Genomic DNA, 16267 nt, shown 5'->3' with positions numbered 1-16267 from the left:
TTTGTAAAAACTCCTCTTTTGTAATGAAATTGTTTACTCTGATATAAGCTTCTCACAAAGTACCTTAGAAATTGCAGAAATTCAGACAGAGCTTGCTTTTTTTTTCCTGGCTGATGGATATCTAGCATCGTCTAGCCCTTTTCTGCCCCCACTTACTGTTTCATTCATTGGCTTTTAGTTTGTTTCAGTCAATGAGACTCAGCATTACATGTGGGAGATACTTAGGGCAGTCTACATACAAATGCATTCTGCCTAGGAACACCTACTCCTCTGAATTGATACCCACACATAAAAGCATTTTTATATTTGTATAACTTTTCCCAAGAGCCATCACACTGCTTTATTGTGGTCTGAGGGCACTGATGCAGGTTGCTGTGATGTTTTCATATACAGTATCCTCTTGACGGCTCCTATCAGCTGTGATCTGTGGGCATTGCATAGAGAAGGCTAGAGGCCCATTGATGCTTTAGAAGGTATGTAATGAAAAAGGAAAGGTTAAATTGAAAGTTTTTGTACTGGAACTAAACTCATGAATTTAACTGTTTACTAAAACAGTTACATTCAAGGCATGCTGTAAATTTATTTATTTCAGGTACTTATATAGAGCTGTCAATTTATGCAGCACTTTATATATACATTGCACATTCACATCAGTCCCTGCCCTCAAGGAGCTTACAATCTAAGGTCCCTAACTCACATACATACACAGTAGGGCTTTTTTATTATACAGAATCCAATTACCCTACCAGCATGTCTTTGGAGTGTGGGAGGAAACCGGAGTTCCCGGAGGAAACCCATGCAGGCACAGGGAGAACATGCAAACTCCGGGCAGGTAGTGTCGTGGTTGGGATTGGAACCAGCGACCCTCTTGCTCCTAGGTGAATGTGCTATATATTGAATGGTTGGGGGAATCCACTCCATTAAATGTGCCCTGACCTTATTATGTGAGTGGGTGTCACCACTAATATATCATGATACAAAAAAAAAAGAAACCTTGAAAATATGATACCAACTTGACTGGTAAAAAAAACTGTCTGAGTGTAAAAGCTTCCTACAAGAGAGAGAGGGGTGTGGGGACTTTTGGGAGGCTTTTAAGCTCAGACTATTTATTTATTTATTTATTTTTTTACCAAAGGGGCATTTAGGATACATTTATATTATTGTAAAAAGATTAAAGAAATATTTGGTAGCCCAAGTTGGTGTATCTCCATGGTTTCTTTTTTCTTTTTGTATCATAACTTTTACTTTTGCTTGTGTTCTCAACCTAACTGTCAAGCCATCAAATAACTGGTGTCATAACTGATCATTTGTGTGGAACCATGGCAACTGCAGTTCATACAGAGGCTAAGATGGCAGTTTCCTTGGCTCTAAAGGATAGTAAAGGTGTGCAGTAGTTCCATTTAATTAACATATTGATGAGGAAGAAAAGGAGGAGACAGAGAAGGTAAAATATAAGTAAAATAACCTTCGGCTTGAAATACCTATCAATCAGTTTATCAATTAATTCCCTTTTTTTATTGCTTAAAAAAAAGGAAGTTGGAAATCTAAACAGGCATATCTATAAAAGTATAAGATAAAAACTCCCTTTTACCACTGTCTGCACCAGTGAAGGCCCCTCTGATCTTTCTAAATATTTTGCTAAAGTCTGCAGGCAAACCAACATTTAATCTCTTGGGTCCCCTGCAGGTCCTCCTGCTGACCACCATGTAGTACGACCCCATAAGGGGCCACCATAGATTTAAAAGGTTCTTTCCCAAAACAGTGCAGAGGCAGCAAGTCACACAGCAACAGTCCATTCACTCTGGCTTTGTAAACATTCTATCAAATATAGATAGGTTGGTGTGGTTAGCTAATGGAGGCACTTTGCCGCATCCCAAAAAAGTACAAAAAAGAGAAAAGAAGACCCACTGGCTTTTTTTAGGCATAGGCCAACCAAAAAAAAATATTGTAGAGGAAAAGGTAGAAAGTATGTAAAAATCAACAATTTTTATTTAAAAAAATCCAACATGAGTAAAAATGGTGAATCATATCACCCAATAACAATATGTTAAAGCAAAATAAGAAACAACACAATACAAAACATAGCAAGATATGCTCATGGTCTGGAACATGAGGTTGGTCTCATGCAGTAGGAGGCCAAGCTACATCGTAGTTAACAGAGAATTCCCGACATGTTTCAAAGTCTAGAATGATCTCTTCTTCAGGGAAAAGTCAGAGCACAAACAATTTTTTAAAAAAAATACAATATACACATATTAGCATTGTACAGAGGTAAAACACATAGACAAAAAACATCCATCTGCATAAGGGAAAACATAAAGTCTGCCATACTCACAGTGTGTGACTGTGTCGATACTTAGATAAGGGTAGTGGCCCAAAGCTCCTGCATCTGCCCTCTCTAAAAAAAGGGGGGGGGGCAAAGTTGATCCAATAATTTAAAATGCACAGGTAATGGTTAGCAGATGGAAAGTAAGCATAAAAAAGGATGGCTATAATGATCTACCCGGCTCACAAGGATCACCACAAGGGAAGAACCATTCTGGAGGAGAAAAAAAAAGGGAATATATATATTTATATGGCGTTATAGTAAAAGCTGTATGCAAAAAAAACCATAAGGAATGTATTGGTCGGACCAGCAAATATATGCCATCAGATCCATCGGAGAGACGGCAAAAGACTACTCATCAGTGTGGGGGACAATAGAGTCCCTATTCATGTGCTGGGGGACTGTTAATAAAAATGTAAGGGAGCCTCACCTGTCCCCACCACTCAAAAATTGGCCCAATAAGTATGCTCTCTCCACATGGGCTCTGCTTGTGGAGGAGTCGCCACATATCCGTGGCTCCAATGCGGTCCCCTGGCCTCAATGGCGCTGTGCGGTTGTGCCAGATGTCAAAGGACCGCCGACACGTGTGTGAGGGCCACGCTGTAGACAGGAAGTTGGGAATTTATGTGCCCAGAAAAAGCTGGCACCCAAAGATGACGCTGGCTGGGGTGATGAGCAACAAGTGGCCCAAAACTGCAGGCTCCATTCGCCTTAACAACGCAACAGGGCCCGCGCATGCCGGGGAGAAGAATGGATGCATCGCCAGGAACAACTAATGGCCAAAAATGCACAGTACAGAAAAAAACAAACAGAAACTGTTACAAAAATCAGAATGCTGTAAATCCAAGGGCAAGGAGAGTATGATGTGTAAATATGTACCCTTGCCAGCAGGCAGGTTTATCAAGTATGCCAATTAGAAAAGAGGATAGTATCAACATACTGTGCTATATATGTATATATAAGTGACACTGTGTGTATTATGCAGACTGTTCCCATATACACCTATAGACACCAAGGAAAAATACATATGACAGGAAGAACCACTATATCATATACTATATGATAGCAATAAGGCAAGTATGCACATCAAAAGATCAATATGAAACAAAAATAAATAACAAGAATAAAAGTAAAATATAAAATTAATAATGATGAAAAAGAAAAAAAAAAAGAAGGAAAAAATGGGAAAAAGAGGAAAGAGGGGAATGGGATCCTGTTCATAGATCTTTTTTTAAAGCCTCTCGAGCTGAATCCCTGGAGGAATGGTTTAAAGTTAAAGACCTCATTGAGGCCTGGGGGCAAGGTGGCATTTAGATCTGAAATCAATTGCACTCCCCCCCCCCCTCCTCGGGGGCTTGAATGCATTCTGTCAAGAACCAAAAAAGTCACCTGGGGGAATTTTCCCCTGTGGACCTGTAAAACATGTTGCCCAAAGTGTAGCTCTGGATCCCTTTGTTTCATGCTCAATATGTGACAATACATACGTTGCCAAAAATTATGTATAATCTTTCCCACATAGTAGCAGCCACATTCACATAACATGAGATAGACTACCACCGCCGTTTGGCAATTGGTAAAATAAGTGTGTCGCTTGGTGTCAATGAATTGACAATGTGAGCATCGTGTGTCATTACTAAGGACTAATCATTTATTGCAGCTAATAGGGCATCGTAGTCACCCTATACAGTGTTATAGTGTGTTTTTTATTGTGTTTTTTATAGTTTTTCAAAGTTAACACATTTAATAAGATTTAACGTACATCACATTTTCAAAATGTTGTGCAGTTTAGTAGCAGAGGAGTTTAGAGGATGTTTTCTGAATGCCCTAAAATAGCGTTCAGAAGAGGGAATAAGGAGCACAAAAATTGCTGAATGCAGTTAAATGTACCTAAACACTAGATGCATTTAGCACTTCAGCGTTCATTTATTTCAATGACCAGAATAAATTAAAATTCTGACCAATTAAATAAAAATGCAGCATAGGTGAGTTTATAATGCAGATTTTCTCCTGTCAGGATAAAGTGTTTACAAGAAGCCGGTGTGTATGAGGTCTAAGAGCAAATGACTTACAGCCGTATTAAACAGTGTAGTCATAAGGAAAGAATAAAAAAGTAATTTTATGCAATAACACAGAAACAGATTGTCATCAGTTAAGTGAAAATGTATGAGCTGGGGTGGGACCAGCCAACTCTGGGTCACTGTAAGTCAAAATGTACAGGAGAAAAAGTGAATCATATGAAAAATGATCTGCATATCAGAGGTAATTAGCAAGGTTACTGTGCCATTTAAAGGAAAAAAGAAAATATAAGGATGCACAATTATCCTAGGACCAGTGGAAAGGAGGGAAGGCCAAACACAGAATGGCCCCATGCATCTCAAATTTTATTAAATTGTGTTAAAGTATGGCCCAATACAGTTGCGAGATACTCTATTCTCCTAATGTCTGTGTGACGGTACTCACCATCGCTGGAATTGAAAGACAGACACTATATGTGAGGCCCTTGGAGTAATGTTACTTTGGATTCAAGTCCATGTCTCCCCAAGACAGTAAGACTCATAGCAGATGTTAACCTCCCTGGCGGTATGATTATGTCCGGAATTACATACCAAAAGCGGTACAATTGTTTTCATGGAAATTTGGCGTTATGTATTATATGCCTACAATTCTTAGTAATTACTGACTTAAACCTGACCCAAAACAAGAGTCTAGTAGACATCCCAGATGTGATAAATTTTAAACACAAACGCATGAATTATAATCTAATCAATAATCTAATTTTATTATATAATATATATAATGAAATTATATTATTGATTAGATTATAATTCATGCATTATATATTATATATAGATATATGTGTGTGTGTATATATATATATATATATATACACACACACACATATATATATATACCGGTATATATATATATATATATATATATGCATATATATATGCATATATATATATATATGTATATATATATATATATATATATATATATATATATATATATGTATATATATATATATATATATATATATGCATATATATATATATATATATATATATATATATGCATATATATATATATATATATATATGTATATAATATAAAATGTGTTTTGTGTAACGTTTTTTTTTTTTTTTTTTTAATTTCCCTCCCTAGTTCTGCTCCCATGCAGCATTGCTGCTGCAGGGAACGGAACTAGGAAGTCATCAGACCGACGGAGGGACGGAGGAGCGGCGGGACTCTCGGGTGGCGATCTCAGCAATGGGAGATCATCGCTGGATCGCCAGGATAAGGTAAGAGAACACCGCTGTGCTCTCTGCAATCCACCCCGAGCGTGACTCGGGGTTACCGGTCCTGCAATGAAAACTCCACCCCGAGTCACGCTCGGGATTACCGCTAAGGAGGTTAATATTATCGGCTCAGCCACTTGTCTTCCAGACATTGTTGAATATGCTGATTTACTCACCTGTTATCTACTGTGGGTTTGGGTTTACATTTATGATAATGTCTATTGTATTTCAGGAGCTCTAGGACGGCAGTCTGCTAGTTAATTGGCTCAGGTTGATTGAATCATTGTCATCTATTAGTTACTGGTGGAAAAGTAGAATACTGTTTGTTTTGGTTGTTCTTTAGAAAATGAGTTAAGGTTAATTATATTTCTGTATACAACTTCATGGGGGTGTCCATCCTGTATATATTCGGTGTGAGTTGTTCAATAAAGGTTCCAGTTCTCTACAAGCTAAGTTCCGTCTAGTTTTGTATGGTGTGGTGGCTAGAATATCTGATACCTATGTTCAAGACTGAAGGAAGCTGTATACTGACGGAACCCCACAAGCACAGTGTGGGTCGCGGTTCCGTTACATTGGTGGCAGTGGTGGGATGCTTCCTGCAGTCTGGGACATCCAAACCTCCAACAGGATTCAAGGTCCGGATAGCAGAAGAGAAGAGGTACAGATATCAGCCGCCATTGATGAACAATTCGGAAGGAGGCAGGAGCTGTTTTTGGGAGATACACCGCACAAGGAGCAGACAGTGGAGTTAAGCAGGCTGCTCTGGGCATAGATGCAGTTGGAAGAGAGCTATAGAGCCCTCCAGTGGCATGTATCCCAAACATGCCCTTGTATAGCGGATGACAGCCCAATGGAAGGCTTTGGCTATGGAGGCCTGGGACTGTTGTACAAGAAGCTGTCAGGGAAAAAATTTGGAGTGGCGGTTAGAGGAAATTATGGATTACAGAGAAAAGATTCTGAACATCTCAGAAGTGCTATGGGCACTGGAAGATATGGAGTTTCTGGCCATTCAGGAATGGGAGCTGGAGATTGCCTACAGACGGCTGCTAGACTCTGCTCAGCACCAGGGCTGGGCTCCCCTTGCCTGGGAATATCCAGAAGTACCAGTTGACTGTCCGTAAATCCTGGCTGAAGAGTAGGCAACGTGGCACAGTAATAGTGTGCTTTGCTCACCTGCACCCACGGTTTTGAATACGAAGGTCTTATGGCGGATGCAGCAAGTACTGACTCACCTTGACTAACCTGTTTCTGCAAATGACGAGCATGGATGGAGGAATGTGTCTGTCCAGAAGCTGGATAAAAGTATGGAAGAAGAGGAAGTCATCTTCATTCCCTAACCACAGATCATAGATTTAATTGACTTTCCAACGGCGGATGATATGGATGATAAATCACCCACCAAAGTGTTGGCACTGGGCCAAAGTGCCACCAGCCCATGCCCTGGACTTTCAGAAATTCCAGAGACTGGGGATTTAATAGATTTTTCTGCTGAGGAAGAACAACCCAGTGAGAATACAGCAGAAGATCGGTCATCCAGGCATAGCGCTGCTGACCTCTGCCTGCAACAATTTGTGACCCAGGAATATGTGTGCAAGGCCACTGACTTTTCAGTTTACTTTCCTACAGAACATCTGGCATCAGGGTCTAACATCACTGAGCTCTGCCCAACATCAACAGCAGCTTCAGCCTCCCTGAGAGAAGAGACAGCTGGCCTTTCTGCTACACCACTGACAGGAACATGGGGTTTCCTGCCAGCAGCATCTGTGGAGTTACAAGAAACTTCTACAACAGAAGAGCTGACAACTGGACAGAGGGTCTAAAACCTCTGCCCCACACCTGCGGCAGTTATGGAGGCCCAGGGTGAGAAGGTGGCGGTCACTCCCCAGCAGCAGATCAGGATCCAGGGGGAGAAGGGAGAGGAGGTTGTCATCCTCCCTCCCCAACAGTAAGCCAGAGTGGAGGAGACTGTCTTCCCTCCCTAGCCAGGATCTGTGCACCTGGGAGATGGCACCAGAGAAAGGTTGTCCCAACAGCCAGATGAGGATAGGGAAGATGGAGCAGCCGACTCCACTTCCCAGCAGCAGACAGCGCCCCAGAATAATTACAGCAACCCAGCAGAAAAGCTGGCAACAGTGCTGCTGGCCTCTGCCGTCAACTAACAAAGGATGGGTTTCCTGAGAAAGTGGAAGGGCCAGTCCATGCTTATCCCCAGCGGCGGGTATGTTCTACGAGAGAGGCAGAGGTTGGCTGGTTGAGTAACGCTGTGTTCCGAACAATTTGTTTGGGGTACTGGGGGAGCCCATGGAACACAGCTTACCTTAGAGAGGTTGGGAAATCCCTCTCTCAGCCCCCTAGGCCCCTCTTATATGTAAGTCACACTGTGACTATTAAGGACACAGGGTGACCAAGAAGCCCAGTCTGACCTGCCCAAACCAGACTTCCATAGACTGATCGTCTATGAGAGCTCCATGCGCCCTGCCAGGACAAACTTACAAACTATGTGGAACTTTGTCAAGGAGGCTGCCAGGGTGGATTGACTCTTTGGGACTTGTTACCCAACTAACTCAGGCACAGACCAATTAGCGGTCTTGTACCTGGCTAGTCTACCTTTAGGGGAAAGATATGTTACGGTACTCACCTTCACTGGGGATGAAAGACAAACACTATATGTGGGGCCCTTGGAGTACTGTTACTTTGGATTCAAGTGCATGTCTCCCCAAGACAGTAAGACTCAAAGGAGATGCTAATATCATCAGCTCAACCACCTGTCTTCCAGACATTGTTGAATATGCTGATTTACTCACCTGTTATCTAATGTGGGTTCTGTGTTTACACTTATGATAATGTGTATTGTATTTCAGGAGCTTAAGGACGGCAGTCTGCTAGTTAATTGTCTCAGGTTGATTGAATCATTGTCATCTATTAGTTACTGGTGGAAAAGTAGAATACTGTTTGTGTTGGTTGTTCTTTAGATAATTAGTTAAGGTTGATTATATAGTTACATAGTAGTTGAGGTTGAATAAAGACAATAGTCCATCCAGTTCAACCTGTGTAGGCGTGTGTGGCGGTAATCATATCTCATACCCCTTAATGTTCTTGAGATGTACGTCCAAGAGTCTTTTGAAAGTAGCCATACTTCCCGCAGAAACTACCTCTTGTGGGTAGAGAATTCCACACTCTTGTAGCCCTTACAGTAAAGAACCCCCTAGTTGCCTGAGGTCAAAATGCTTCTCCTCTAATCGCATTGTATGTCTTCGAGTCCTCATGCAATCCTTGTGACTGAATAGCTTTTTTTCTATGCTGAGATCACCATTGAGGTATTTATAAATTGCTATCATGTCTTCTCTCAGGCGTCTCTTCTCCAGGGAGAATAAATTAAGCGATTGTAGACGCTCTTCATAATTAAGGTCCTCCAATCCCCTAATTAGTTTAGTTGTCCTTCTCTGGACTCTCTCCAGCTCCAACAGGATGTTTCTGTATACAATTTCATCTGCATATGATAATGTAATCAGGCACCTGGGGTAATCTGATCAGAAGGGGGATGTCCATCTTGTATATATTCGTTGTGAGTTGGGATGTCCATCCTGTATATATTCGGTGTGAGTTGTTCAATAAAGGTTCCAGTTCTCTACAAGCTAAGTTCTGTCTAGTTTTGTATGGGGGGGGGGGCGCATAAAATATCTGACACCTATCTTCAAGACTGGAGGAACCCGTATACTGATGGAAGCCCACAAACACAGTGTGGGTTGTGGTTCCGTTACAGTCTGCAATGATATTCAAAAACTGGAAGTGATAGGGGGTGCCACTGCATGGTATGGCTCTACTGGCAGCTCCTAAAATGTACAAGATACGTTTTAGCGCATTATTATTTTTTTAAATAATGAGTATAGGGTTTAACCGTGGCTCCAGGTGTGCGAAGGAAAAGGCAGAATTTAGGGTCCCAATAGTAAATTTTTTTTTTTAATAGACTCCTGGATGTGTATATGTTTTACACATATCTCTTGCTTCAGTTAATTTTAAGCAGCAACAAGACACACTTTAAATGTAGCTATCTTCTTAGACTTGTAAGCCTATGCATGCACATATAATAGTAAAATAAATTTAGCACTGCTTGTTATCAGTCTTGATTTCAGCAGAGTGTAACTATTCTATGCAATTCTTCAAAAACAAAAAATGACTAATAAGGAACATCCTCTTCTTTAGAAAGCTTCTATGTGACCCATATCACCCATATCACTTCAATTTCTCAGAACCAGGTTCAAGGGATAAAATGTGTAAATCCTATTTTCTCTATGACAGGTCTGCTGCAAGTTGTTAAAACAAACTGAGAGATTTGCCGTACATCCACTGCCTCTACTTAAAGTGTCTGATAGCCTGTTGAAAACAGAATGCATTCCTATTGATTTTACACATGATCAAATTTGAACTATATCGCACTGGTTAGAATTTTGTTTCCATTTAGTTATTCTCCTGCCTTTATTTTCAGCTACTTTCAATTGATCTGGTATAACTATAGACATTGTAGTTTATTTTAAAAAATCGCATCTTTCATTTTCTAAAATTTTATTTGATGTCTAAATCTCTAACTATTTTTTCCTTTTGGCTTATTTGTTTTCATCCCTTCGGCAACACTGTCTTTGGTGTGCAGAGTGCAATTTAGAATAAACACAAAGACTAAAGATATCAAAAATATATGGGACATAAATGCATTATTTTTTTGTAAGTTAAAGCTGCAGTAAAGTAGAAAAATGGCATTACAGCAACTTTATTTGTGGATGCAGATGAGAGCACTGGGTAAACAGGACATAGCAGCATCTGGAAGTAGGGAAATATATTAAATTGGATGATATTCTCCAAGATTTAGTTAATAATTCAATATGCCACATAAGTTACACAAAACACCAATTGGGAAATAATTTCATTCTAGTAATACATGTGGCACCTATACAAGTGCCAAGTGCCAAACTCTTCTAAGCAAAAACAAAATTATTGCAACCCTTTATTCATTAATATATAATTGAATGTATTTTAATGCAAGTTGTGCAAGTACCTAAATAATATACATGAAGAAATTGGTCGCACATCACCAAACGATTGGATGAAGAGAAGATTCTTTATTCACATATAAGGTACAAGGTACAGCAGGTTAGGATTAGATGCGTTTCACACAAATTCTACATCCGCGTTCACTGTCATAGTGAACAAACACATAGAATTTGTGTGAAACGCATCTACTAATCCTACCCTGCTGTACCTTGTACCTTATATGTGAATAAAGAATCTTCTCTTCATCCAATTGTTTAGCGGTTTGTGACCAATTTCTTCATGTATGCTGTTTACGATAGCAAGCCAAGGTTCAGCACCCACCCTGGATTGCAGACATGGACTGAGCAGTGTTGTTCTTCTCTAAAGTACCTAAATAAGACATGATATCAGCCTCCTTTAGCCCCTTAACAGCTCTTGGGTGTAAGTGGAAGAGAAGAATCAGCACATGAAGTCAATCAGTTCATGTGTTGACATGAAGCATGCTGATAGGAGGAGAAGGCAGAGCAAAAGAAACATGAGTTCATTACTTCTGCTTTCACTTCCCAATCTCAGGCTGTAGTGAGTCCATGGCAGCCTGGACCCAAATGAAGTTGGTTGAATGATTCTAGCTTTCAGACATGTCTAGTAGCAGAAAAGAAATTCTGCAGGGGACAGCTCTGGATTAAAGGTGAATATTGCCGGAAACACTATGCATGTAAAAATTCAAAGAAGCACTGCATTCCCATCCAGCCAACCTAGTGTAGGCTAGAAAATGGCCTAAGCCCACGAGTCACCATCAAAGCCATGCCCCCTGACACATTTCCCTGCTCCGATCAGAGCTTAATCATAGGGTCCCTATGTTTCCTGCTGTGGGGGCAGTCCCCCTGTCAGAACACAATAGCTCAGTTGGGAGATTGCTGTACTAACATTGCATAGTTAGTACAGTAAGCTCCCCATGAGCTCCTCTGTTTATTTTTGTTCAGCCCACTGTGTTAAAAAAAAAAAAAAACTATGAGTTTGTACCAAGCTTTAAAAAACTGAATGCTTACTAAATTTGGTGAATAAGGTAAAGAAACCAATCATGCTCCATGTTTTATTTCCTTTTCACATGATTGGATATTCAAAGTGAACATAGGTTTACAATGTTTACTAGCATGCACTTTGTAAAATGATCATTTACTTTGCTAAGTGAACAGCTATGTCTTTATTATTTCCTACTCATAGTCTTGGAGGAGTGATGTCTGGAAGACCAATAGTTAAATAATCTTTAAGCTGGCTTTATCCAAATTCCACCAATTCAGCAGAGACTGGCCAAATTTTGATCCGTGTTTGGGAACCCTGGTTGTACACAAGTCGATCCATTGATTGACCTATGTACAACCAGCCTGTCAGGTTTTTCCTGCATAATTAGTGACACTGGCTATTGCCAGCAACACTAAATATTGTGTTCTGCTGGCAGGGAAGACTCCCCACCAGCAGAACACAATAGCACTGTGAGAGGGTTTTCCCCATCAACACTGACTGTTTTGATGGGGAAACCAAGCAATTTTCTTTCTTTGCACCCGTGGTGGAAGGAAACAATAATTGCCTATTGTATGGCTTGCATTATAGCTCTTCTGCATGCCTAGAACCATTTGTTGAGGTAGCACACATTTAAATTAATTTTATGCACATTTATTTGTAGAATAGAGGGATTTCCTTTACTAGTATTCATTGGGACCAGAAAACACAGGAATCACCAAGACATTCCAAAGTGCTGCAGTGCTTTACAACAGAAATGGTTTTGCTTGTAAATGTATTTCATATTTGTTACAAAATGCTAGAACCTGCAAGGAAATGTGGTTGGGGTAAACAAACCTTTATGATATGTAATAAATTACAGCAGTTGATGAAAAGGCTGGCGATAACTAAAATTGCCGAAGTTACTTCCACTGAACTGGGAACTGGTACCTGTAGGGATAAAGTTTGTGGCCAATCCACAGAATTTGTGAAGTTTGTGAGTTTCAAGAAACAACCAATAACTCGGTTTGTACCCTTTTTCCTGGTTCTGGACAAGAGTCAATAATTTAATAAATGATAACTCACACCCTTTCTATTAACCACTTTACCACCGGAGGATTTTGCTGTCTTACGTCCAGGCCACTTTTTGCGTTTCGGCACTGTGCGACTTTAACTGACAATTGCGCGGTCGGGCGATGCCGTACCCAAACAAAATTTACGTACTTTTTTCCCCCAAAAACAGAGCTTTCTTTTGGTGGTATTTGATCACCTGTGCGATTTTTACTTTTTGCGCTATAAACAAAAAAAGAGCGTAAATTTTGAAAAAATAACAATATTTTTCACATTTTTTTTATATGAAATTCCCCCCAAATAAAATGTAAAAATCAAAATTTTTTTACATTTTTGGCCAATTTGTTTTCTGCTACCTATGTTTTGTAAAAAAAAATCACAATAAGCGTAATTTTATTGGTTTGTGCAAAAGTTATGGCGTTTACTAACTAAGGGAAAGATTTCTGTCATTTTTGGTGTTTTTTTTTAACGAGTAATGGCGGCGATCTGCGATTTTTTTTGCGGTACTGCAACATTGCGGTGGACAGATCGGACCCTTGACTGACATTTTTGACACTTTTGGGTACCAGTGACATTACTACAGTAATCAGTGCTATAAATATGCACTGTTACTGTAAAAATGACACTGGCAGGGAAGGGGTTAATTTTATTGGAGAGGGAGGGGTTAATGTATGCCTGGTGCTTACTAACGTGTGTGGGGGGAGGTGACACAGGGACAGATTGCATGTTCAGCTATTCTGAACCCTGCAATCTGTCACTGTCTGTCACTTAGGAGATCCACCCGCTTTGTTTACACAAGCGGGCGGATCTCCAAACTCAATTCCCCAATGATCGGGGAAGAGCGGCGGTGATTACCGCCGCTCCTCCCCTGGCCCGACTCCCGCTGTGACTGATACAGCGGGAGCGAGCGTCCCGTGGCGAGCCTCTGGACGGTCTACGTCGCTGGACGGGAACTAACCACTTTGCCGCAGTAGAGCTCGAGTGAGCGGTCGGCAAGTGGTTAAGGGGTGGATTCACAGCATGTGTTGGAAGTATTAGGAAAAGCTAACAATTCTGCATAGTAAGAGACACTGTTTGTTTTTTTCGATGTATTTTTTTTTTTTTTGCACATGTCATCCATTAAATTAGCCCTACAAATATGCAGAGTTGAATAACAAGCTTTGCCTCCCATAGTCTTTAACCACTTCAACTCCGGAAGGTTTTACCCCCTTAACCTCCCTGGCGGTATGATTATGTCAGGAATTACATACCAAAAGCGGTACAATTGTTTTCATGGAAATTTGGCGTTATGTATTATAGGCCTACAATTCTTAGTAATTACTGACTTAAACCTGACCAAAACAAGACTCTAGTAGACATCCCAGATGTGATAAATTTGAAACACAAACGCATGAATTATAATCGAATCAATAATATTATTTTATTATTTAATATATAATATATATAATAAAATTATATTATTGATTAGATTATAATTCATGCATTATATATTATATATTATATATAGATATATGTGTGTGTATATATATATATATATATATATATATATATATATGTATATATAATATATAACGCATTAATTATAATTGAATCAATAATATAATTTTATATATATATATATATATATATATATATATATATATATATATATATATATATATATATATATGTGTGTGTGTGTGCATATATATATATATATATACCGGTATATATATATATATATATGCGCATATATATATATATTTATATATATATAATATAAAATGTGTTTTGTGTTTTGTGCAACGTTTTTTTTTTTTGTTTTTTAATTTCCCTCCCTAGTTCCGCTCCCATGCAGCATTGCTGCTGCAGGGAACGGAACTAGGAAGTGATCAGACCGACGGAGGACGGAGGAGCGGCGGGACTCTCGGCTGGCGATCTCAGCAATGAGAGATCATCGCTGGATCGCCAGGATAAGGTAAGAGAACACCGCTGCGCTCTCTGCAATCCACCCCGAGCGTGACTCGGGGTTACCGATCCTGCAATGAAAAATCAACCCCGAGTCACGCTCGGGATTACCGCCTAGGAGGTTAATGACCCAGCCGATTTTTGTAATTCGGCACTGCGTTACTTTAACGAAAAATTGCGCGGCTGTGCAACGCTGTACCCAAATACAATTGATGTCCTTTTTCTCCCACAAATAGAGCTTTCTTTTGGTGGTATTTGATCACCTATGCGGTTTTTAGATTTTGTGCTATAAACAAAAAAAGAGCGACAATTTTGGAAAAAAAAAAACGCCACATTTTTACTGCTATAAAACATTCCCAATAATTATTTATTTTTTTAAATCATCTAATTTTTTTATCAGTTTAGGCCAATTTGTATTCTGCTACATATTATTGGTAAAAAATCCCATAAAGCGTATTTTAATTGGTTTGCGCAAAAGTTATAGCATTTACAAACTACGAGATAGATTTTTGGAATTTTTTTTTTTTTATTAGTAATGACGGTGATCAGCGTTTTTTTTTTTGCGGGACTGCGACATTGCGGCGGATAGATCGGGCCCCTAACTGACATTTTTGACATTTTTTGGGGACCAGTGACATTAATACAGTAATCAGTGCTAAATATTATGCACTGTTACTGTATAAATGACACTGGCAGGGAAGGGGTTAACACTGGAGGTGATCAAAGGGGTTAATGTATGCCTAACTGTTCTTACTAACTGTGTATGGGAATGGTTCTGTGACAGGCAGAGAGAGATCGAAGTTTCAGCTCAGCTGAAACTCCTGATCTCTCCCTGCCTGTCTCACAGAAGACTTGCCTGCTTTGATTACATAAGAAGGTGGGTCTTCTGTCAGTTTATCTGACGATTGTGGCAGGAAGGCGGCGATCCCCACCACTCCTCTCACGGCCTGCCTCTGGCTGTGTCCCGTGCCGCCGAAACCTCGTGCACGAAATCACGTAGTACTACGTGATTTTTCGCAGCCTAGCCACCCTGCCCCAGTAATACTATGGTGGGCAGTCGGCAAGAGGTTAAGGGGGCTCACAGCAAAGTTTGTGAATTTCAAGACGGTTTGTGAACACACCCAGACAGATAATCATCTCTAGTTACTAATGGGGTAATAAGCAATAAATACAATCTTGCAGTGGTGCACTGGTCAGACATCTGCATCATTTCTGGATGCTGTAGCACTACATATAGAAGATGACTAAAGCTGGTTGTTTGTTTTTCAGGATATCTTGCAAATGTCACACACACCTTTTTTGCATGACTATGAATGTCTTTGGTTAATCCTTTTATAACTGATATTTCGAATGTAATAATGGTTGCTAAAAAAAAAGTGTTTACATTGTTTATCATTTTTGCAAAGTTATCAAAAAACAGGCCATCGGTTTAATTTTTCCATTATTATTTTTCAGAAAATCCAGCACAGATTGGAAAAGGCTATGTTTCTATTAGCATACAAGATATTAATGACAACGCTCCTGAATTTGCAATGGAATATGAGACCAATGTTTGTGAAAATGCTTCTCCAGGACAAGTAAGTATTTATGAAGTGTTTTG

The 16267-nt window shown here is 39.8% G+C and overlaps 1 protein-coding gene across 2 annotated transcripts in view; it reads left to right on the top strand.

Annotated features, from left to right (window-relative positions):
- LOC309556100 (cadherin-7-like) overlaps positions 1-16267 on the top strand; it is a 299042-nt gene that overhangs the window by 250952 nt on the left and 31823 nt on the right. For both annotated transcript variants that reach the window (XM_082258423.1, XM_082258422.1), the window contains one exon: positions 16123-16244. In XM_082258423.1, the coding sequence (XP_082114549.1) occupies positions 16123-16244 (122 nt within the window). The remainder of the gene's footprint in view (positions 1-16122; positions 16245-16267) is intronic.

The sequence above is a fragment of the Pelophylax lessonae genome (assembly GCF_965119305.1).
Source record: "Pelophylax lessonae genome assembly, chromosome: 5".
NCBI lineage: Eukaryota > Metazoa > Chordata > Amphibia > Anura > Ranidae > Pelophylax > Pelophylax lessonae.
The sequence above is the reverse complement of the archived record's forward strand: the minus strand, read 5'-3'. Positions and strand labels throughout refer to the sequence as shown.